Source organism: Syngnathus acus, chromosome 20, assembly GCF_901709675.1.
Source record: "Syngnathus acus chromosome 20, fSynAcu1.2, whole genome shotgun sequence".
Lineage (NCBI taxonomy): Eukaryota > Metazoa > Chordata > Actinopteri > Syngnathiformes > Syngnathidae > Syngnathus > Syngnathus acus.
In genome coordinates, this window is record NC_051104.1 from 715,216 (window position 1) to 738,551 (window position 23,336).

The window sequence follows — 23,336 nt, forward strand, 5'->3', positions numbered from 1 at the left end:
TATAGAGGGGATGGCTCGCAAAATTGTTTATCAAGCTGTTTCGAAGCGTGCATATGTGTGTAATTCAAAACTGCGGAGGGGCTATTTGCGGTGTACATTCAGAATGCATCCTACAATGGAACCATTTCCCCATGCATTTGATATACACAAACTATTTTTACTTGACATCCCTGACTGTTTTTTTAAGCGTTAAAATAGCACACTGAACGTAAAGGCTCGTGCAAATTCGTGGAAATTTCCGTCAAGAAAAATACACTTTTTACCCTTTGCCGCGCGCTCGTGTGCTCAAAAGTGACTCGTTGCGTCTAATTCCAACGCAGAACGCGGCGAACAAGCTCAGCTTTTCCATCGGCTGACTTCTTTCGTACTCGCACGCCGTTTCTCTTTTTGAACTTTCCCCCCCCGTGCATGCATATAGTCTGCATATGCATGCAAGCGCCACCTCCTCTGGCAACCATCTGCTGCTTACCGTCGCTTCGGCTCTGTCACCGACAAACCAAATTAGCCCGGATCGTGACAACAGGTCCTCGTCGTTGTTACGTTTGTTTCCCTTTATTTCATTTTTGGATGACAACTACGACGACGGCGAGAGGGAGAGCTGATGATTATTTTGAAAGCTGCGCGTGCGGACCCCAAAGTAAGAGGATTTATGCTTTGCCGGCTTTTATCCTCCTCCTTTTTAAAGGCGACTTCCCCGTTGGCAAGTATAGGAAAAAAAAGGAAAAACGAATAAAGAACAAGGATACTAATAAGAAGATATCACACGGCATAATTTGACCAAATATGCCCTGACCATGATTTGTTTTTTAATCCGGTGAAAGAAAGTAGTGGGACCTCCGGGCACAAAAGAGAAGCCGCCTTGTATCCGGATTAGCCCTCCCCCCCCTTCCCTTTTTTTTTTAATGATACAATAACGTTTTGCATAACTTTTTCTCCCTTCTCGAGTGTTGCCTGACGGCAGCGCGCATGCGCGCCCCTCCTCTCGCTCGCTTGTCACCATTTTTCTTCTGGTTGGGAATGTGTCACCGGTGACGTCAATCAGCCGCCTCTGACCAATTAGAGCGCGGCCCGATTGTTTGGCTCCGCGGGCTGCGAGCGCCCACCGCGAGCCGCTATTCTCTATCAAATGCGTCCTGCTGCCCAGCGAATGTAGCCCCGCCGCTACATACAACTTTAGAAAGTTTTTTTTAGTATTTCGGAATTGCGATTAAAACACGTTTGTCATCATTATTGTTTTGCCCGCTGTCAAGTGCAATAATAATAATAACAATAATAAAAAGATTAAAGGAGGAATGAGCACCGATGCGCTGAGAAGCCCCGCGATGGACCCTGCCTTCCCCAAACGGAATGTGGCGCTGAGATTAGTTGATTTGGCGGGGGCTCACCACCACCGCCGCCACCACCATCATCATCACCGCCACCCTGCCCCTCCGAGCGTGACAGGCTTCCCGGGGTTCGGCAGCCATCCGCACTCAATGGCTCACGCGCACCCCGGGGAGATGACTGCGGAACCCTGCCTGGGGCCGAGTCCATTCGGGCCAGAACACATGGGGCACTCGGCGGCCCTCAAAATCAGCCCAGCCCATCATTATCACCAGCAGCACCAGCCTCAGCACAATCATCACATGGCAGGCCACAGTCAAGTGGTCTCCAGTCAAACGGGAGCTTTCGGGGCGACGCCGGTGCCCTACGCGGGTATGACGCACCCGGCTGAGGCGCTGACCGCAGGTAGGGACTTCCTCCGCGCCATGCCGGGGCTGGCCGACCATCATCACCACCACCACCAGCAGCAGCAGCAGCAGCAGCACACTGCCGCCGCCGCTTCTCACCACGGAATGTTTGTCTCGACAACAGGTAGCTACCCCGCGCACTACGGCCACGACGCCGGCAACCATGCGCTCTTTTCCGGGCTGCACCAAGAGCAGCCTCCGGGCGGCCAACTCCGCTTGGGACTACCGGGGGACGTGTACGTGCGCTCGGAGCACTTGGCGGCGGGCACCCGAGCCGATGCATTTTACGGGGGGCTTAATCTGAATCTGGGCGCGCACCACCACCCGCACGCGCACCAGCACTCTCCTCACGGAAGCGGCGCATTTTTCCGCTACATGCGGCAACCCATCAAGCAGGAGCTGATCTGCAAGTGGCTGGAGCCGGGAGAAAAGCGCTGCGCACGCACTTACGGCACTATGCACGAGCTGGTCACGCACGTCACCGTGGAGCACGTCGGCGGGCCCGAACAGGCCAACCATATCTGCTTCTGGGAAGAGTGTCCGCGCGAGGGCAAACCCTTCAAGGCCAAGTACAAGCTGGTCAACCACATCCGCGTCCACACGGGCGAGAAGCCCTTCCCGTGCCCCTTTCCCGGCTGCGGGAAAGTCTTTGCGCGCTCGGAAAACCTCAAAATCCACAAAAGGACGCACACAGGTGAGTTTTTCTTAGGAATTACGCGTTTTTCGGGCACTAAGTCATTTTGAGTGTTGTGGTTTGGAGGTGTGTGTCTCGGGGGGGGGGGGGTGCATGGGTAGGATTATGGCAGCTCACTCATGCGTTTGACGCTTGGACCGCTTGTTTACACCACAGCACAAAAGAGACGTGCATGTCTTATTAGTGACCCCCCCCCCCCCACGTGCCACCCATATACCCCCCCCCCCCCACACACACACACACACTACCTTAAGTTTGCCGCTGTCATGTCCAGACACTTGTTGCCTGTTTATTGCAACGACATCAACACTGTTACTATTGAGTATCCCAGGTGTGCAACCTGTGGTGTGTGTGTGTGCTATTTATGCACCCCCCCCCCTTTTTTTGTAAAGGTATAAACTAAACAATTTACATACAAAATATATATTAATGAACATCTGAGGTATATTTAACAACACTACAAAGCGAGCTTTTTTAACATATCTAATAATTGGGGTTCAAATTTTGAGTTCACAATCTTTTTTACAGTGTTAAATGGCTGCAAATATATACAGAAAAAAATACTTAACTTTGGCTAAAATGTCCCATCAACATGTTGGTGTGCAACCTGTAGTACGTGGGCCACATATGACGGCCGAGCACATTTGATTTGGACGAAACCACTCTTATAAAGTCTTAACCCCAAACCCATAAAATATTAAAATGTAGCCTCTGAGGACCGAGGACTGAGAACTCAATTGGTGGGGGAAAGGGGCTCATACACACATTATTTCTTATTTAAGGAACACAGCTGAAAATATCCCTAACAAAACTTCGGATATAACTGGGTCGTACCATTGGTGTGCAACATGTGGCACATGTGTTATTAAAGGTCCGGCTACAGCAAACAAAATCGTAAACTACTGTAAAATATATCTATATACTTATAAACATTCCGTTGTACAACATTCAATAATTCACACAAGATTTTCTTTAATTTGTTTATCATCATTTTAAATATTTTGTCAAAAAACTAATCCTCAAAGGACTAGGTTAAACTCAAATGGCTCCCAATGGAAAAAAAACAACAAACCCTGCTGTTGATACTCCATCACTCATGCTGGCAGCTGAATATGTTGCTTGCCTAAAAAATAAAAAAATAAACAAAAAATTACAATATTGAATTGAATTCCTTTATTGTCACGTTAACGCAGTGTTAACTGTGAAAATTAGTTTGGCAGCTCCACATGGCAGGTTATGCACATACATATATATAAAACAGTATAAAATACAGATAAAATGCAACACAAAAACAAAATAATAAACAAGAATCAAGTCTGCGTTTGAGCGGTCAAAGTGCAAAGGTCTCATCATCAAGTCCCCAATCACATTTTGTCATTAAATTAATCCTCGGAGGACTATAAAATTCGAATGATCTCCGATGGGGAAAAAAACATTTGAAACGCATGATCTTGATATTAAATTGCAAGCATAACTTGTCAACACTGACCCCAATCACTTTTATTTTTTACTAAAGTACTTTTTTGCCAAAGTGCTAAATACAGACCTAAAACAGTCAAATGACAAGTATGCCTGACTAAAATTAAAACAAGAGTTTTATTACTGTCAATCTTTTCCAAAACTAATGGTTTATAATATTTACTATTATTGTTTATCTTTAAAAGTCTTGTAACACTTGAATTTTTGTTCCAGGGATCAATAAAGGATTTCTTATGAAAAGGTCTTCCACTACCATTTATACGCTATACTAAAATCATAGGTGACTGAAAATATCATCTAACCTAAATTAATAATAGTAATAAAAGTAGCAACCCACATGCCCTCTCGCAACTTGCAGTGTGTGTGCAACCTGTGGCTCGTGGGCCACGTATGGGCCCTGCCCTTGTCTTTAATCTGGACCCTCGAGTAAAACCAATTGTTATAAGAGTTGAAAACACTGAACCCATAAAAACATTCTTCGTCACGTTTGTTTTTGTTTTCATAAAAGTGGCCCTCACAGGACTTGGGGGGGGGGGGGGGGAACTGAAATGGCTTAACGTGGGAAAACGTTCACCACCACCCCTGTTTATATGATCGTACAAGCATAGGCAGTAGCAAACATTGCCTGACTTAAAAAGGATTGTCCTTGTTTTTTTTTCTTTTGGTGTGGCCTCAGTGTTGAGTTAGACAGGCTACACACATACACACACACACACACGCACGCACGCACGCACACACACACACTCGCACACATACACGCACACACGCACACACACACGGCTTATGTATTATTCATATAATTTGCTCACAGTACCTAAGTACAAATCTGCTAAATAATTTTGACTCCCGAGGGTCCTCATGCTCCTTTATTTTTAGTGTATCATGTTTAAAGCTATAAAGTGTGGTTATGATTGAGGTAGTGAGGGTGGGGGGTGGCTGACTGGAGTGGGGGAAGGGGGTGGTGTTAGTGGTGGTGTGTGTGTGTGTGGGGGGGGGGGGGGGGCGGTTGTCCGCCCCTGGGGTCTTGCTTGCTCCTCCATGCTTTCTTGTACTACACTAATATCCTTGATTGGCTCTCTCAACCCAACAGCTGAAGGTCAAATTGATATTCAAAAAAGCGCAAGTGTAATTAGACAGGCCCAATTACATGTGCTCAGAAAGCCTTCGTGCTGGAGCAGGAGTTGATTTCTGCCTAATTTATTCACACTGTCCCGTGTGTGCGTAAGTGCGTGCGTGTGCGTCATGTGTAAAACCGTATCGAAAAGAAGAGAGAAGTATTCGAGCTGGGCTTCACAATGCAAACAAACCTTGAACTGTGTATATAATACACACACATGCGCACACACACACAGCAGTGTGATTCAGGGATAGCTTACATCAAGTGTCAATCGACAAATATTGTGCAAATATAGATGTTTATATAATATTTGAAATTTATTTTACAAATCTTAGTTTTTAATGACGTTTTGGTTAACTGTTCCAATATCTGTGCTACCTCCACACATTTAATATCTAAATATATTGACATTTTTATGTATAATTTTTTTGTTTCATATTTTTGTTTGGTTTGAAAAGCATCCACCATATATTCGTTTTTTTTTAAATAACAGTATTGTGCATGCAAAAACTGTGGTGGTCTGGTATTTTTTAGTACTGTTTTCGATGCTAATATTGCGTAAATATTAAAAACTATCTAAATCCACTCCCCAACATAGTGCTTAATGTCTTCATATATTTTTGCAACCCCCCCCTCAATTTTTTCCCCATATAGAGAATGTTGTGTTCAACCTGTGGTACATGGGCTGTATAAAGTCCATGTTAAGCTTTAAACTGTTCCACCAAACAACTGGACATTTAGTTTCTCCAAAGCCACAGAAGCACTTTTCAACCCAAAATGCAAAGAACATATTACAAACTTTGTTGCATCGTTCACCCCCCCCCCCCCCCCCACGATTACAATCCCCAAGTGTGGCTCCCTCTAGTGGTACACAAAAAATAAATTTAAGGTTGAACTACATCATGTTACAGTAGCGCTTAGATATTTTTAAATTAGTTACGGTTCTGTTGTATTTAATTTTAAATAGATTTGCATTTAGTTTAATTTCTTTTCAATTGTCATTTTCTCGAATCATATTCAAGCATATTTTAATCTGCAATTTATGCTACAGGGTTTTACAAAAATATTAAATACTGCATAACATTTTAGGAGTAAATCTTTGCCAAGTTTGTCATCTCTTGGTTTTTTTATGCTACAGGGTTTTACAAAAATATTAAGTACTGCATAACTTTTTAGGAGTAAATATTTGCCAAGTTTGTCATCTCTTGGGTTTTTTATGCTACTGTATTTTAATGTTGGAGTATTTTATTTTTATTTTTTCGCTCTCCGGACTATGGAGGATGACGTCACGCTTCTCGTATAAACAAGCCCGTTAATGGCACTTTTTGTTTGTTTGTTTGTGTGTGTGTGTGTGTGTGTGTGTGTGTGTGTGTGTGTGTGTGTGTGTGTGTCTTTTGCACGTGTGTGGGATTGCAGGTGAGAAGCCGTTCAAGTGCGAATTCGCTGGCTGCGACCGGCGCTTCGCGAACAGCAGCGACCGCAAAAAGCACTCGCACGTGCACACGTCCGACAAGCCGTACAACTGCAAAGTGCGTGGCTGCGACAAATCCTACACTCACCCGAGCTCGCTGCGCAAACACATGAAGGTGCACTGCAAGTCCCCTCCGCCGCCCAGCTCCGGCTACGAGTCGTCCACGACGTCCCTCGTGTCTCCCTCCTCCGACCAGGGCCGCGAGCCGCCGGCGCCGCCGCCGGGAGGCGCGCCTGGCCCTGGCACCGCCTCCGCCCCCTCCTCGCACCCGGCCAACCTGAGCGAGTGGTACGTGTGCCACAGCTCCGGGGCCAGCGGGGTCCACAGTGGACCCTCCACGCCTGAATCGGCCACCGAGGAGGACGAGCCCTCATACAGGGACCGGGACTTGAGGGACAACTTCTAGACTCGCTGCCAAAAAAACAGAAGCGACTTTCCCCCCCTTTTTAACACACAATAAAAAAAAAAAGACTTCATTTTATGGACCGAGTCGTGTTCAAATCATCTGTGGACTTTGTGGTAGGCTACATTAGAGTGCAGGGGTGGGCAAACTGTTGTCAATTTGGGCCACGTTGGATCTGGAATGTTTTTGGACGTGATGAAGTGGAGGGGAGTAAAATATATTAAAAAAAAACAATTCATTTAACATTAACATGCATTAAAAATTACATTAGTTTTTTCATAATCACTTTTAAATATAATTTTTTGGGGGGTGGGGCTAAAGTAATTTCCTATATGTTGGATTTTATTTCAAAATATTTTCCAAATTAACATTTTTAAATATATACAATTTTAAATAAGCATTTTTCATATATTTTATGACATGGGCCATTTGTCTGTTAAAAACGAAATAAAACAAACATTAATTTACATGTAAGTAATCCTCATCATTTAATAATCAATATTATAATTCATATTAATGTGTATATATAATAATTCTTGATTTCAAGGTCAAGATTCAATTGCATTTACAGTAATTCGTTTGGCCTACTAATGAATACCAAATGGGCAAACCTTGATGATGATAATAATTTACAATTTTCGTTTTAACGAACCGATTTTATTAAAGAAAAAAAAACTCACCAACGTTTGCCCACCCCGACGTAGACTTTTCGGGCATGCTTTTTGTGCAATGATTTTTTTTTTTTTTTAAATTTGTAATTGTATATAAAATGTTCTCCTTTATTATTTATTTTTCAATCTGGTTTTGTATCTAAGAGCCAAAGTGCACGTTTCCGAAACTCCTCGAGGCCAAAATGTAAATTTTGTACATTTTGTAAATGTTGTCCCTGTTTGGTAGTTTTGTATGCAGGCTTTTTGGTTGTTGTTTTTTTGCTTTTGAAATACTGAGCGTGGAAATGTAAACGTTTCAACACGTTTTTGTGGTTTTTGTACCAAGTCGGGTCCTTTTTTTTCTTTCGCCTTGGTCCCCCCCAGCTTCGAGCAGCACTCTATAATTACGTACCGAACTGCCTTGTCACTTTGTGAGTATTTTCAACAGATTTTGACAAATTCATGCGAAGTGCTTCTTCAGGTGCATTTTTTTGCAAACTTGTGCTCTTGTCAATCTCTTCTGTCGTTCGGCTGAATTGTTTTTCCACTCTTGTGACTCGCACTGATTTTTATAAATTAAGTTTTTTTTAAGAATGGGGAATGTTGTCTTATTTATAAAAAACATTTTCGTATTTTTTTTTTAATGCAGAAAGTGTTTTTTCATGGTTGCTTGTATCGTTTTTGCAAAAGGGACCTTTTTAGTCTTATTTTTTCAAATGTAATTTTTCATAAATGTATTTATTGCCAAAAAAAAGTGTCTCTTGACTTTACTTTATTTTGCCACAACTTGCTTCAAATTAGTGTGGAGTCTAAATAGTGAGTTTTTACTTTATATATATATATATATATACACACACATTTTTATAGTTAAAAAAAAAGTTCAGGGTGAGATATTTTTGTCTAGTTTATTTTTGCATCGAAAAGTCTGTATTTTCTGTAGCTCAATTTTTTTATTTGCCGAACTTTCTATTCAAGTTAGAATTTTTTATTTTTTGGTGTGGTGGTGGGGGGACAGAACCAGACCCACGTCTCAAACATGTTTATTCTGCGTATTATCATTTTAGATATATTTTTCCATCTAGCAGAGTTAATTCTTTCATTTCACTTGTATTGTCCTTGTCGAAGTTTTGTTTTTGTCAACGGTTCAGCTTTGAAACAGGAGCTGTCTTTCTTTATTTTACAAAAATTTTTACGCATCTATTTGATGCAGCAAATGTGCGCGCGTGTGTTAAGTGTTAACTTGTCGTGGCGGTGGTGCGTGCCAAGCAACACTAACCGCTGATTCGAACTTCAAAGTGCATCAAGACACAAAAGGAGCACTTTTTTTCCATCCTTTTTCGTTTTTTTTGCCTCCCTTGTTTTGTTGTGACGCTGCATTAAAATTTCTCTGGCAATGGCCGAGACAAAGTGCAATGATAAGACTAGGGCTAAGAGGAAAGCGGGTAGGGGGGTGTCAAGTCCGCCGACTCAAAGGCGTCGCCTGCAAAGAATGTAATATTCGCTTCCCCCATGGGGTCGGAAACGCTAATCTACATGCTTTATGTCGGACTCGAAAAGAGGAGAAATACTTTCCCCCCGTCACACTGTGCACCTCTGCTCATATTTTAGCTTCAGTGTTCAAAGTGAACTTTTGGGCCGACTTAAAATGCATGAAAAAGGACTTTGTGGAAGTGGGTGGAAACACCGTCTTGGCCTTCAAGTGCGTAACTATGCGCGCTTTGTGGAGCGAGCAAACAACACGGACGATGCTTTTCTTCCCACACACACTATGAGATAGTTGGATCTCAATTGAAAGTCTCCTTTGAAGTGCGACTTCATATGAGAGGCTGAGGAGGGGAAAAAGGCTTTTGTGCTGGCTCCTCTCTATTATTTAACCAAAAACCCTTTTAGTTCCACTTGTCAACTTGGTGCACTGAGTTAAAACACACGTGCACGCGCGCGCGCCCGCAGTGACGAGTGGGGAGTTGAGAACACGCCTTGTCAATTAGACACGGCAATCTTTGCCCCCTTTGAAAACGTCTCTTAATTCTAAATGTGCGGAAGAATGATGGCCTTGAATGCACCACCGCGATCTCCGACGCGTTCTTACGACGTGGTTCGTAAGTCAAAGGAGTCCATGGTTAAGCACTCACGTCGCAGTTGGAATGACGTTCGTATAAACGACATGTATGTGACGCCCGAACAAATTTTATAAACTAACCCTAAATGCTACTAAAATGTTCAGAACTACAGTTAAACTCGTTAAAACGACACCTATATGGAAGGTGTGTGTAAATGTATTTGTTGTCATTATTTTGAGTCAGGCGCTCTTTGCAGCTGCCTTTACGCTTATAATATAAACAGCAGGTGTAGGGGACCTTTTTCCCTTTCAAGGGGCCTTTTTATTCTTCTGTATTACAGGTCCCCCAAAGGGTCGTAATGGATTTATGACAAAATATGATGCAGCAAATTTTATTGTGTATTATTAGCTATCTATGGGGGATTTAAAAAACAGTTGATATTTTTAATTTATTTTTAGACGGTTTCTAAAATAGACTGTTTAAACATCTGCCTTGCGAAATGATTCCAAATCACAGCCTCAATAATAAATGCTAATCTGGTGTGCAGGCAGTGGCGGTTCTACACTGAATTACTCCCTGGGTGAGATTATCCCTGAGCGCCCCCCCCCCCCCTTGTAACCCCCCCCCCAAATAAAACACATTCTATTTTGCATAGACGTTTTTTTAGAACAGTATATGCGCCAAAATTTTAGAAGAGCCGCTCTAATTGCTATTGCAATTGAGCTTGATATGCCACAATTTAACTTTTTTACAAAACATCCATCCATGAATTATAAATTTGAATATAAATGCCTTTACGTGCTAAATGTCAGTAATGCAAAGATAATAATAAATGAAATAATTTAATAAATAATAATAATCTCAATGGATTTAAAATAATGTTAGTATCACCACCTTGAAAATGCAAATTTTTCATCCACTTGCTCCTTACTCACCATTTGTGCCTCTTCTGTTTGTGTTGCGTGTGACTATTGACGAATCTACACATGTTAAAACATTGGCTTTGATTGGCTACCATAACGCTGCCTAGGCCAATCGTTCACTGACTTGTTAGTTAAGTCCTCACTCCCTCAGGCTGGTCTGCCCCGCCTGCAGCTGAAGGGGACGCTAAATTGCCAATTCCCCACACAGTGATATGACAAATAATAGAAAACAATTTTGTAGTTAATTTTTTTTGTTTTTGTTTTGGGCATGTGACAAAAAAAAAGTTGAATTCTAATAGGGCTGCTGTTAGAATTAGTGTCCCCCTTGTAACTTTGCTTGGGGAGGGGGGAACCTGTTCAAATTTGCTACACTTGGTGAAAACACCCCAAGACGATACAGAAAAAGTAAACAGCCTGGTTGAAAACCCTGACCTCATTTTGAAAGCCTACTTGGAAACCGTAACCCTGGCCCCAGTTTGAAAGCCAAGTTGGAAACCCTGGCTTCAGTTTGAAAGCCACGTTGAAGACCCTAACCCTAACCTTGGCCCCAGTTTGAAAGCCAAGTTGGAAACTCGTTTCCTTCTAGGGCTAGGGTTTGCAACTAGGGCTAGGGTTTCCAACTAGAAAAATACAGAAAAAGTAAATTGATGCTGCCGAGAGAAAAATAAACCTCAGTGTCTTGCCAAGGACGCTTGGACATGATCACCAGGCTTGACGATTGAACCCACCACCTTCAAAGTTGAAGGCTATCGCTCTACAAGTGAGCCACACTGTGAAAGAGTATTTGGTTGGCTAGGAATCACCGTTGATGGCTAGGAATCTGATTAAACCCACCACGTATTTTTGTGGCCCCCCACACATGACATAAATAAAATGTCACCCGTGTCAAAAACCGCTACTGTGTGCAGGTGTACCTAATGAAGTGTCCGTCCTTCAATAGATCCTGAGGCTCATTTGGGTGTGAACTATCATTTCTTTTGCAAAATAATAGAGGCACTAATCCCACTTCCGGAAACTGTCCGGCATTATTGAACAAAAGCCCTATCTAATGGGGGGGATTAGCAGGCAAGGAGTTAAAAAAAAGCCCCACCCCCTCCATTCCCTCCCTCCACCCTCACCCCCACCATCACCACCGAGGCTCCTCCATCAGCACCTCGAGCAGGTCAGTAATTATCAGGATGAAGAGAAGAAAGGAGAAGACAGGTGCAATGCAAGGAAAGGAAAGGAAAAGCACGCACCAAAGTGCTTGTGCTGCAGCACTAAAGCGTTAAAACATATATAATTTGTATTTATTTATTTAGTAAAAATAAAATATAATATAAATATACAGTAAAGGCACGTGTGCTGGTATATTTCCAAAGGGCTTGGCAGGATGGCATGCTCGCCATGATATCGGTAAGCAGCAGCCTTGGCCATAAAGATTTATGGGAGCCTTTTATAGCAAGATTAACTGGACTTCATGCACGTAGAAAGGGGGAAGCGGCTATCCAATCAGTGGACTGCTTGTGTGCAACACGACACCACACCAAAGTGGAGAAGTAGGGCTTGAGGATTCCCATGCATGCTGCCAAGCGAGAAAGACTGTACGGTTCTGAACGGTTGGAACATTCTGTAAGTTGGAACAGCACATGCAGCTCGCAGTGACATTATTGATTGCATTCACTTAGCACCCCCCCTAAAACAATACCTAATTAGACTGAGAATAAGTGAGAGAATTACAATGGTTTAGAAATGCTTTCCAATTATACTTACTGTAGCCTATTGATTTGATTATTTTTGCTTTAATTTACTTGTAGCCCAAGCAGAATTTGATGTTTTGTTGTAACTTGTGCAGTTTGAAGAATAGATATGAATTACCGTATTTTTCGGACTGAAAGTCGCTCCGGAATATAGGTCGCATTAGCCATAAAATGCACAATAACGTGAAAAAAAAACATATATAAGTCGCTCCGGAGTATAAATCGCATTTTGGGGGAAATTTATTCGACAAAATCCAACACCAATAACAGACATGAACGAGCAACAACAGGCTAAACGATACGGTATGCTAACGTGACATAAACACAAACGAAGAGCTGAGAACGGGCTTGACGTAACATTCAGAGTTATTCAAATAACTATTACATAAATAACACGTTTATAAAACCATCTGTGTCACTCCTATTCATTAAATCCATCGATCGTCCTTTATGTCAACAATGCCGGCCGGGTGCGCGCCGCTGACGGCGGTTGCACTTCAAAATATTCCACAGGCCCATATAACGATATATAAATTATATATCAAATAACTATTATATAAGCAATAATATTATCAAACCATCTCTGTCACTCCAAATCATTAAATCCATCGATCGTCCTTTATGTCAACAATGCCGGCCGGGTGCGCGCAGCTGACGGCGCTTGCACTTCAAAATATTCCACAGGCCCGTATAACGATATATAATTTATATATTAAATAACTATTATATAAGCAATAATATTATCAAACCATCTGTGTCACTCCAAATTATTAAATCCATCGATCAAATTCCTCGTCCTTTGTCAACAACGCCGCGCGTGCGCCCTGACGTCAGCCTCGCCGTTATTCCACAGATCTAGTATATAACTATATTGTAGCGTTAACAAAGTACAAGGAAAGACGTGGGTTTGGTAAACGGCTCTTTATTTAACAAAAGAGTTCAACGAGCCAACAACTACTGAACTGTAACGATAAAAACATATACAAGTTGCGACACGAAATAAAATATATCAAATAACTATAACATAAATAGTTCACCGCCACACGGCCCCAAGCACCGGCGTGGACTTCCAGGCGTGTGGCGGCGTGGACTTCCATCCCCAGAGGTGGCACTTCCAGCCACGGAGGTGGAAGAGAGCTCCATAGAATAGGACCGGGCGTGCGTAAAAGCCATGTCCGAGCCCCATCCACCGTCCCCGGACAGCCACCCGGCCGAGCGCCGGCCCCCGACTTCCATCCACGGAGGTGAAAGAGAGCTCCGTAGAGTAGGACCGGGCGTGCGTAAAAGCCATAATAGTTTTTCAAACCTTCTGTGAAAAAATTCACATATAAGTCGCTCCTCAGTATAAGTCGCCCCCCCCACCCAAACTATGAAGAAAAATGCGAGTTATAGTCCGAAAAATACGGTAGATATTTGCTTTTATTTAAAAAAAAAAACTGATGCATGCTACACGAAATTAAACTTTTGAAATCTTATATTCCTTCACCTATAAACTATTTGGCCTGAGTATGCTGCACACTTGATTCTTTGAAATGGAATTTAGTAACTTTTTAGAACATGCAAAACTTGACTTTTTAAAACATGAATTATTACTGTCTCCTGAAGGCACTTAACAGAATCAGTGCTTCATTGACCCCCCCACCCCCCCTTTTTTTATAGCATAGCACTTTAAGTGGAAATGAGAAGGGGAAAAATAATGTCTTGACACCAACTTTTGACAGAGGCTCCTCTCTGGCCACAGTTGGAATCCTTCTGTCCACATTGAGTGACCTGCAAGTGGTTGACGTGCAAGCTAATGAAGCGTCCTACAGAGAAGAAAGAAAAGAAAAAAAAGAAAGACGAAAAAGATTGTCAAGGAGGAGAAGAAGAGTCCGAGGGATGAAGCCAAAGCCATAAAGGCATAAGTGCACTCGATAAAAAGAGACAGCGTATCACCATATATCAACATAAGCCCTGAGCATTATGGGATATGAATCACTGCTTTATGTGCACTATTTCACACGTCACATTGGAAGACCAAGAAAAACACTTTACATGTATGCATCGACTTTCGGGGTCATTTCGTTACCTCCCGCAGGAAAAAAACATTACACACGATGAACATGCGCTTTTCTCCCCCTCAATATTGGCCATAAATTGGCACGCAAATGAAATGGAAGGCCGTGGCGGCCTAATGAAGACGCGCGTGACGGCTTCTTTTAATACGCTCTATTAACTATTATTATAGTGGTGTCAGGACACCGCTGGCTGCCCGTTACCACACGCCGATCACCTGCTCGGAGGTGGGCCCGCCGTGGATTGCAAATGGGGGCCATCCATAATGTCGCATGAATGCATGCATGCATGCATGCAAAAAAATTTTTTTTAAGTCTCTTATGCCAGAGGAAACCCAATGGAGCTGGGCTATTATTGAAATATATATACGTATATATATATATATATATATATACTGTGTGTGTGTGTGTGTGTGTGTGTGTGTGTGTGTGTGTGTGTGTGTGTGTGTGTGTGTGCATGTGTATTTATAGTTATAGTAGTTTAACCCTAACCCCAAAAACAAAAATTGGGTTCGGGTTAGTTTAGGTTCGTGTGTGTTTATCTGACAAAGCGTGTCAAGGTTGTCATCTTCATATTTCCTATTCACGTTCCTGCCTGCTCTCAGTCCGATGTAAATGGCGCAGCATAATCAGCAGCGGGGCGCTGAGCTTCACGGCGTGTCTATCACGTTGAAACAAAAGCTAGCTAATAGAAGGAAGGCGATGTGAAAGGGGAGTAGGGGGGAGCATTTGAGCAGACAGCAAGTGTCACTTTGACGGCCAAAGCATATGGACGTCCCCCGGTGGAAGGGTCACTGCATCTTAATCATGCCCCCCGCAACACACGCATAATCACAAACATGATCAGAATCATGTCCGACACCCAAGGGTCTACTTTTGACGGCGGAGGAAACGCACTGAAAAAAAGTCTTTCAATCGTCTCATATTAAAAAAATATATATATATTAAATATAAATACTTGAGAGATTTTACACACAAACCTGCAGCAGACTGAGGTTTTAAATGTGTGTGCGTGCCAAGGGGGAAAAAAAAAACAACCTCTGGTCCGGGTCTTGTCTAATTCCTGGCCCGCGTCATTAAGTTGATGCCCCAAATCAATTGTTTCCTGCACACAGCCAGAGTCGGCGGCTGCAAGCGGCGAGAGGCCCATTTGAGTGTGCCGGCGAGCAGGAAGCAGTGCCTACCTGCCACTCATTAAAGCTGCCAGGAGTCAATAGCGAGCAGGGGGTGGGGGGCTGGGGGGGATCAGACCCCCTCGTTATACCTGCCGCGCAATTAACGCAACTTATTCTCCCTAACAAATAATCAACCGACTGCGCTAATCATACAAATGCTTTACTTTCTTTGTCGTTATTGTGGAGGTTTGTCTGGGCAGGAAGGAGGAAGGAGTGAGTGTGGGGGAGATGGGGGGGCACTTTCAGGGTTTAAAGGCTGGGGGGGGCACATTCAGGGTTTAAGCCCCCCCCAAGAACAAGGAGCTGCAGCAAGTTGTCACGTTGAGGTGAATAGAAAAGCAGGACACTTGAAGCGAAAGGGGACTTGACCTTTGCCTTTGTGTCCCCACCCCATAGAAGACAATCTTTTTTTTGTCCGCCAATGACAACTGTGTCTTTTGTGAGGGGACGCGCGTCGCCGTCACGCGTCCTTTTGAGTCTCTGGGACGCGTGCGAGTAAACTTTTTCTCTTGTAAATCTGATTAAAGGTGCTGGTGAACAAAAAAGCTTGAATGAACATTTTTGGGGTTGTCTGTATTCTAATTGGTCTAGCAAACGCAGACATTACTTATTTTTTTTGTGGCTGTGTTTCAAGGTGCCGATGACACTGGCTTGTCTGAGAACATCCTGTCTGAAGCCTGGCGAAGGTGAGAGGGACGTGTGATTTTTTCTGGCGTGTTGAGACTCCTTCCAAAAGGTGACTAAGAACAATGATGAACAAAGCCCAGCGTTTCATTCTTAGATGGTTTTTTTTTGTAGTTCTACATTTTTTTTTGCATATGTAAACCTCCAGCTGATGCAGCTGGTCCAAAAGCTTCAGTTTTGCCTCATCCATCCCAAAAATATTTTGCTTGGCATGCTTGTCAGTGTGCATTTGAAAATTTGGCTCATATCAGTTTCAAGCTATTTCGGTGACCATTGAGGCTTTTTTGCGCGGCTCCGTCAGACAAGTTAAGCCGCGAAAAGGCTGAGAAAAGGTCGATAGGTGTCATTTTAATACCGTGCCGGGCTCCCGTGGCTCGGGTACGAGGGACAAGAGGTCAAAGTGATGCAGGATGTTTAGACAAGACGAAGGATTGAAATAAGAAAATAAATTCATTGAATAACAGAACAAAAATAAACAACAAAACAAAAACAGACTACATAAGCAATTTATATATAAAAATATTAATCAAATTAATTGATAACAGAACTAAAACAAACAGTAATACAAACAAAACAAGAATAAATTCACCAGAGTTGAATATATAAATAACAACACATACAAACAATAAAAAACAAACAAACAGACAATCGTGAAAAAAACCCACTCCCAAGCTGATTTTAAAAACATCACATCAGCTTTTGAGATATTATAATTATTTCAAGCATAAATCAAAATTGGGGGAAAACAAAATGGATGACAAACAATAATCATAACAAAAACCATACAATTAAATAATAAAACATGAAAGAAAAGAATGGACTGTTGTTGCTCCAACAAAAGCTTCAGAGGTCTGGAACGCCTGGATAAATATTTGTATTCATCGGAGAAATGAGGATATGAACATTAACCCCCCCCCAACTCTAACCCCACAAACGCATGAATGCCAGCATTGTCTTGGGCTTTCTAATTGTGATCCGCCATATCAAAACCCCCGCGAGGCAAAAAACATCAATATTCCTGTGGAAAAGACACGTTTCTATGGACAAACTCAAGAATTCTCCAGCATGGCGGGGAGAAAGAAAAGTGGGGGCAAGTGAAAGGGATCAAAGAGAGTCTACCCGAGGAAGGGGGGCAAAAGATAGACGACTGCCCCCCCCTTAAAAAGAAAAAAAAAAAACTTTCCCAATAGGGCCACCGTGACACTCCGATTCCAGCGGCTACAAATTTTTGTCTGGGCTATTCAACAGTGCTCTGCAAATTTTTGAAAACGTTTTTTTGCCCACCAAGCATGAGAATAACGATCATTAAAATAAAGCGGCTACCAACAATTATTTTGTTTTGTGTTGCCACTGGAACATTAACATTTAAATGGAGGGTTTTTAAGAAATTAAAAACATATTTCACTTAAAAAAAAAAACACAACAAAAGCAAGACTAATAAATGCAAATGTGATGTCGTTAAAACGTTAAATACAACTGAACTGTTCATAAATAAGTGTATTCTACATGAATGTATCGAAATGTGATGCACCATTAAAGTGGAAATAACAACAGTTGCTGGAACGCATTCACAAAAATCACTAAACATTTATGGTGGTTTGCGAGAAAATCAGGCTTGCAAATCAAGTCGTCGTGATGTGACGTCTCAATCGCGAGCCACTCCCCTCACGTCAACGCATCGTCCAGGTAGCGCGTCTGCACGGAAACAAGGCCAAAATAAAGCAAGCCTAACAGGAGACTGGTCCCTTTGTTGCCACTCAGACAGCTGGCCGGCCCTCTATTATTCACCAGGCAGACTGACCGCATCCGTCCTTAAGACCCCTGCCGCCTTCCCTTCCACAAAAAAAGAGGCGAGGGCTGTTGTGCTCGCTCGGACCTGGCCCGGGCCTCTCCGGGCATTCCTGCCGCTTCCCGGCTGAAAGGAGTGGGAGTTGCAGTGGATGCAGCCCGAGCGGCGGGAGCACAAAGGCCTCTCGGCATGCCGACTCCCGGCAGGGTGAAAGACATGAAGGGGCTGCCGGGCATCTAGGGGGGCGGGTAGCGGAAGTAGTGTTGTGCTTGATTTGTCCTCCTAACTAGCCGTGGAGTGCATTCTCTTCGTCAAGATTCACGGAAACAACAACCGCTGACGCCTTGTGCTTGGACTCCACTGAGAACACCACCTGTAAAGATCAGGCAATTTGGAGTTCGCTTCATCGAAGTCTTTCTCTTTGCTTCTCACAATTCCGCGGCGCTGCAATCACTAATATCGTTAAGTGAATACCTCGGCGCATCGCTGGATTGACCGACAGCGAGAGAATGAAACTAATTCAGTGTATAAAACGCAGACGGGGTATGACAAAGATGGCAGGTGGGGGGGGACAAGAGATGTGCGGACACGCGGACCCCAACGCTGTTTCAAAATTCCGTGATTTACGCCCATCACACTTGTAAAGGCCCGGGCGGTGTTGACAGCTCCACTTGACGGCTTCCCGTTCGCACTGTTTTTAATGGCGGCGTGCGCGGCGCGCAGGGCCGCCATCACGCGGAGGAGCTTATGTGCCGCCCCCGCCGCGCTGGCTCGGATGCCATGCGTAAAGCCCCCCGTGCTTTTATTTTATTCTTTTTAACAACCCGGCTGCTACTTTCCAGCCCTTTTACACCGATAGCGTGACGTTTCACTTCATGCAAAGTAGAAGGTGGTGGTGGTGGAGTCACCGACCCGGGAGTCCTCTTTTGAAGGCACATTCCGCAGGTCACAGTGCAAACACCACGCGGTTGCCATGTTTCATCTCATCAACATTTGTGTAGGCAGCCCGGACGCCCCTCGGGCCAAAAAGAGTCCTGCCGCAAGAGATGATGGTGTCCATACTTAGGCAAGGCCTGCATATTGAGTTTTGCAATAAAATATTCACTATGGTTATCTTTTCTTATGTGCCAGTATATGAAAAAGCGAAGCGTGGAGAGTCTGTGGGTGCAGTCGCTTAATTATTAATACATACCTACAGCAGCAAGGACAATTGGGCCGTGTTTGTGACTCAATAAAAGTAGTACATGTGGCGCCTCTAAACCTAGTTAAAGACAAAGCAGCTTTTTTGTTGCAGCAACTCTTATGTATCGGGATAGCTTTGTACTATGACTAAGACTACTATGAGCATGCAAGGCTATGGGTGGCTGTAGATTAGTCTCTCCTTTGTTTGACATTTACACAGTGCCCCCCGGATTTGTGTCATTATCGGCCTACTATACTGGTACATATTTAATGCCCTGTAAAACAGCCGGAGCCTATGACATAGTGCCCTTTTACTGTAATGTAGTGGAGTGAAAGGAATATAATACATAAGTGTTGACACGATATCAGCAGTGACACATTTGAGAAGCCATTATAATTCTTGGAGAAGTGCAAAACAGCTGATCATTTGATGGAAATGAAGAGGAACCAGAATTAACTTGTTTTTCAAAATCCGACAATGTGGACGCAAAGCGATTATGCTAACGTTGAGAGCGGTCTCGGCGGACGTGAGAAACACATGTCCGCCGCTGCGTGGGAACAACGGGGCTCCACACATGGCCGCCGTGCACTGGCCCTTACGCTTCTCACATGTAGGTAAACAATTCCGCCTTGTCTGCGGCCGGGGCCCCGGCCTTTCTACATGGCTGCAGAACATGTGTTGCGGCCAGAGTGGCAGCAAAGGTCGGGGCAGGCGAGCCGCTCTTTGAACACTTCAAAGCTGCGGGATGGGACTGTAGCTTTTAAGTTTTATGGCAGGTGTAAGCAGGGGTTGCTGACCAGCCCAGGGTGGTCTGCTCCCTGGTTAGCGCGCCAGAACCAAGTCCCTGCCGTCGGGGGCAGGGGGAGGGACTCTCCGGCAGAAAACTGGGGCTGACCATAAGGCCTCCCTCCCTCCCGTGCAGCAGGGGCCACATTTGGAGGCTTGCATATGACTGGCAGCAGACCGGACACTTCAAGGGTCTCTGATTTCAGAGGACCCCAGCGGGGAACGTCTGTGGCCTGCGTCAGGCCCATTTGGAAACAGATACATCGGCCGAGAGGACGGACGGGAACCCGAACGTCCGCAGCACAGAGTGACCAGGACGTCGCACTCCCAATGCCCCCAACAAGCGGACCTTATAGCAAGTTCAAAGGGTTTGCTGCTCTCATTTGCAGCATTTCATTTGTCTCTTCACTGAAGACACTTCAAAAGTGTCTCAATGTGCTTTACCCCGCCCAATCACCTTCTACTACTTGACTCAATCACTTTCCACAACAATGGCCAAACAGGACATACAAGACAACGATGAGCTGGCAAAACTTTCACCTGCTTCTGATCAGAGTGAGCAAAGACCTGATTATGCGATGTCTGAAAGCTTATCCTGAGCAATGATATTGTGCTGTGGGGTGTGTTAAAAACGTTTTCACCCCCCGATTCGAAATACCCACCATCGGTTGCAATTCAAGTGCACCACGGCGTGAACATTCAAAATCGAAACAAAAGTGGCATAATAGCTCCTCTGGCGACGCAGTCATTTGAATGGATAATTTCCAAAGTCCGGCAATATCCATAATTATGCATGCCAGGTACTCGGAAGACGCGGCGGCGCCTTCCGCTTGATGATCCCCCGAATGACAGCTCCCTATGACAGGCTGCTGCGCAAAGGAGGGAATCCATTACAAGCATCGGGCCAAGCAGGTGTCTACTTCCCAGACGGTTGGTGGAGAAGCTAGGTGGTGGTGGGGTGCTCTTAATGACATAAGAGAAGAAATAAAGTCAGACCATTCCTGCCAAGGATTCAAGATTCAAATCTGCCGGGATCCAACAGAAATTGGATGCATGTGTTCCGATCATTACAACCGACCGGAGAGACGACTCTAAGGTCCACGGATGACCCTGCTAATAAGCTCCCGGCCAGCCGTGTCAGCAGACGGTGTTTACAGTCGCCGCCACTCCATTCATTGAGTCTCGTTTCAAATTTGAGCCCCAAAAGTATCCCCGCAGAATGTTTAACTTCTCTCCGTGTTACTGTTAGGCCGAGCTCCCGGCGAGGCAAGATTAAAAGTGCATTACCTGAGCCGGGCGATTCCCTGAATGAGTGATGCTAAATCGCTCCATTTCTCCACTCGCTGATTAATTGAACTTGCCGGGCTACATTTCAGCGTGCTTTGTTTTCCCGTCCGCGCTCATCCACAGTTTATTCCAGACACGTTTCTACCGTCTCTCCGGGGGTCCAATTAAGGATTTACATTGTGACAGAATTTTTCACTTTAATTACCATACGTTGAGCGCGCCTTTGACGAATTCCCTTATTTACCAAACAACGCAGAAGAACGGAATTCATCAAGCCAATGTAATTGCGTCGGCTTTTGTCTCAGGAAAACGTTCAGATGATGATAAAGAGCTGAGAGTTGTCTTGGCCGCTAAAACTGACTGATGTTTGTTGCTTGCCGGTGAAACCTTTCAGCGTGATGTCATCAAGACACAAATTGGAGCCAACAAGTGACATGGAAAATTCATTCCTACTGACTTTTTCCGCGTGATTTTTACCTTGTCTGCACGTTAAAGCTGATAAAAGGCCCTGAATAAATTTTCCCACATATTGTGGCTCTGCGGGCTGACGGCAAGATCACGACCCATGCAGATACTCAATGAATAATCATCTCATTTCCAGAAAGGAGTTGAATAAATAAGAGCGGCACTCTGCCTGCTAGCGACGCCGGCGCTAGTTTCAAGTTAGCTGGGGCATTCCTGCTTAATGTCCAATTTTCTTGCGCTACATCCTTGCCGTGACCCTGCAAATATCCTCTGGGCCTCTTCATTAGTCCGGCAGGCTTGCGTGCTAAGGCTCCCCACTCAATTTGGCTCGGTAGGACTTGCTCCCCCCCCAGTGGGAATCACATGGGCCAAACCAGCTGATGCGTTTATATTGTGAGCGAATATAACACAAATCTTTCCAGCTCGTTTTATGACATGGATCTCGTCATCTTTTTTTTTTTTGGACCACTTGCTGCTCCAATTGACCTGCAAGCGGGTTTGATGAGAGACCCCCAGAGGAGATGGCATCATGCGAGGGAAGGCTAAGTTTTTCATCTTGTGACTTTTGGTGGCTGCGTGATTCTTCCAACCTTACAGTATTGACAAATTCCCATTAGTCAGCCATTTTGGGCCTTGATTACATTTAAATGTACAAAGAATCCGCGCTGAAAACATCACTAGTCCTTGACAGCGCTCACCGAGAAGCACCTTGTCTTAAAAGCAGGACACTCTCCTGCGAGTGGATGTCAAGTCCCCCCCCTCTCACTTTCACAGCATCCCACCTTGCAGGTTGCCGTCTGCTCTGTAATTAGCACGGTTTCCACGACGACCGGGACAGGGTAATGCAGCGATAATAAGGGAATATACAAACTAGGTGGAGGATGTGGACGGAGCTGTAAAAAAAAAAAAAAAAACTAATGAGGAGTTTGCGCTTGACCTTAGGATTGGCTCAGGACAGGCAGTGATACAGATAGAGATAGAGAGAGAGAGAGAGAGAGAGAGAGAGAGAGAGAGAGAGAGAGAGAGAGAGAGAGAGAGAGAGAGAGAGAGAGAGAGAGAGAGAGAGAGAGAGAGAGAGAGAGAGAACTTTATTTATCCCACAGTGGGGAAGTTTTCTTGTCACAGCAGCATACAAGGGTGCAAGAATACAAGAAACAAGTGCCAAATGTAAAAATTTATAAATTACAGACAAACAAGGACAAAGACAAGTGCCACGAGTAGTGGTAGAGACGACACGGAAGGAAACCAACACATGATCAGGTGCCGCACGTGTTGTAGAGTCTGACAGCAGTGGGAATGAAGGGCCTGCGGAACCTCTCCTTCCTACACTGTGGATGTGATAGTCTGCTGCTGAAGGAGCTGCTCAGGGACTGCACAATGTCATGGATGTAGTGGAAAATGCAATTTGAATTTTGGTTGCGCTGACTTGTGTGATGATGCTTATTTCATTTGGTTTTTTTGGAGGGTCCAATATTAAAGTTGATTCCAATTGTTGGCTTACTCTTTGAAGAAAGAAAGGTTGGTGACGGCTAGCTAGCTAGCTTAAAAAGTCTTCTGATGAGCTGTGGAGACAGCAGTGGTACTAAAGATGCCCAGCAAGGGTGGACGCCATATTGAAGGGCTTTCACTTTGATTCTGGATGTTTTT

At 44.2% G+C, this 23,336-nt stretch overlaps 1 protein-coding gene across 2 annotated transcripts; it reads left to right on the forward strand.

Annotated features, from left to right (window-relative positions):
* The first annotated feature begins 888 nt into the window (after nucleotides 1–888).
* zic4 (zic family member 4) lies at nucleotides 889–6,914 on the forward strand. Of its 2 annotated transcripts, XM_037280259.1 has the most exons (3): nucleotides 889–1,728; nucleotides 1,855–2,424; nucleotides 6,437–6,914. In XM_037280259.1, the coding sequence occupies exons 1-3, from the start codon at nucleotides 1,293–1,295 to the stop codon at nucleotides 6,895–6,897; spliced, it is 1,467 nt and encodes a 488-aa protein (XP_037136154.1). In that variant the 5' UTR covers nucleotides 889–1,292; the 3' UTR covers nucleotides 6,898–6,914. The 2 variants fall into 2 exon arrangements, with proteins under 2 accessions (XP_037136154.1, XP_037136153.1); XM_037280258.1 differs by having other exon boundaries at nucleotides 889–2,424.
* Nucleotides 6,915–23,336: the final 16,422 nt, after the last annotated feature.

What these genes read in the sequence shown, in the direction of transcription:
- zic4 (XM_037280258.1), top strand. Translation starts at nt 1,293, where the DNA reads ATGAGCACCGATGCGCTGAGAAGCCCCGCGATGGACCCTGCCTTCCCC. An exon ending in CCACAAAAGGACGCACACAG is followed by an intron (nt 2,425 to 6,436) that starts GTGAGTTTTTCT and finishes GTGGGATTGCAG; the next exon opens with GTGAGAAGCCGTTCAAGTGC.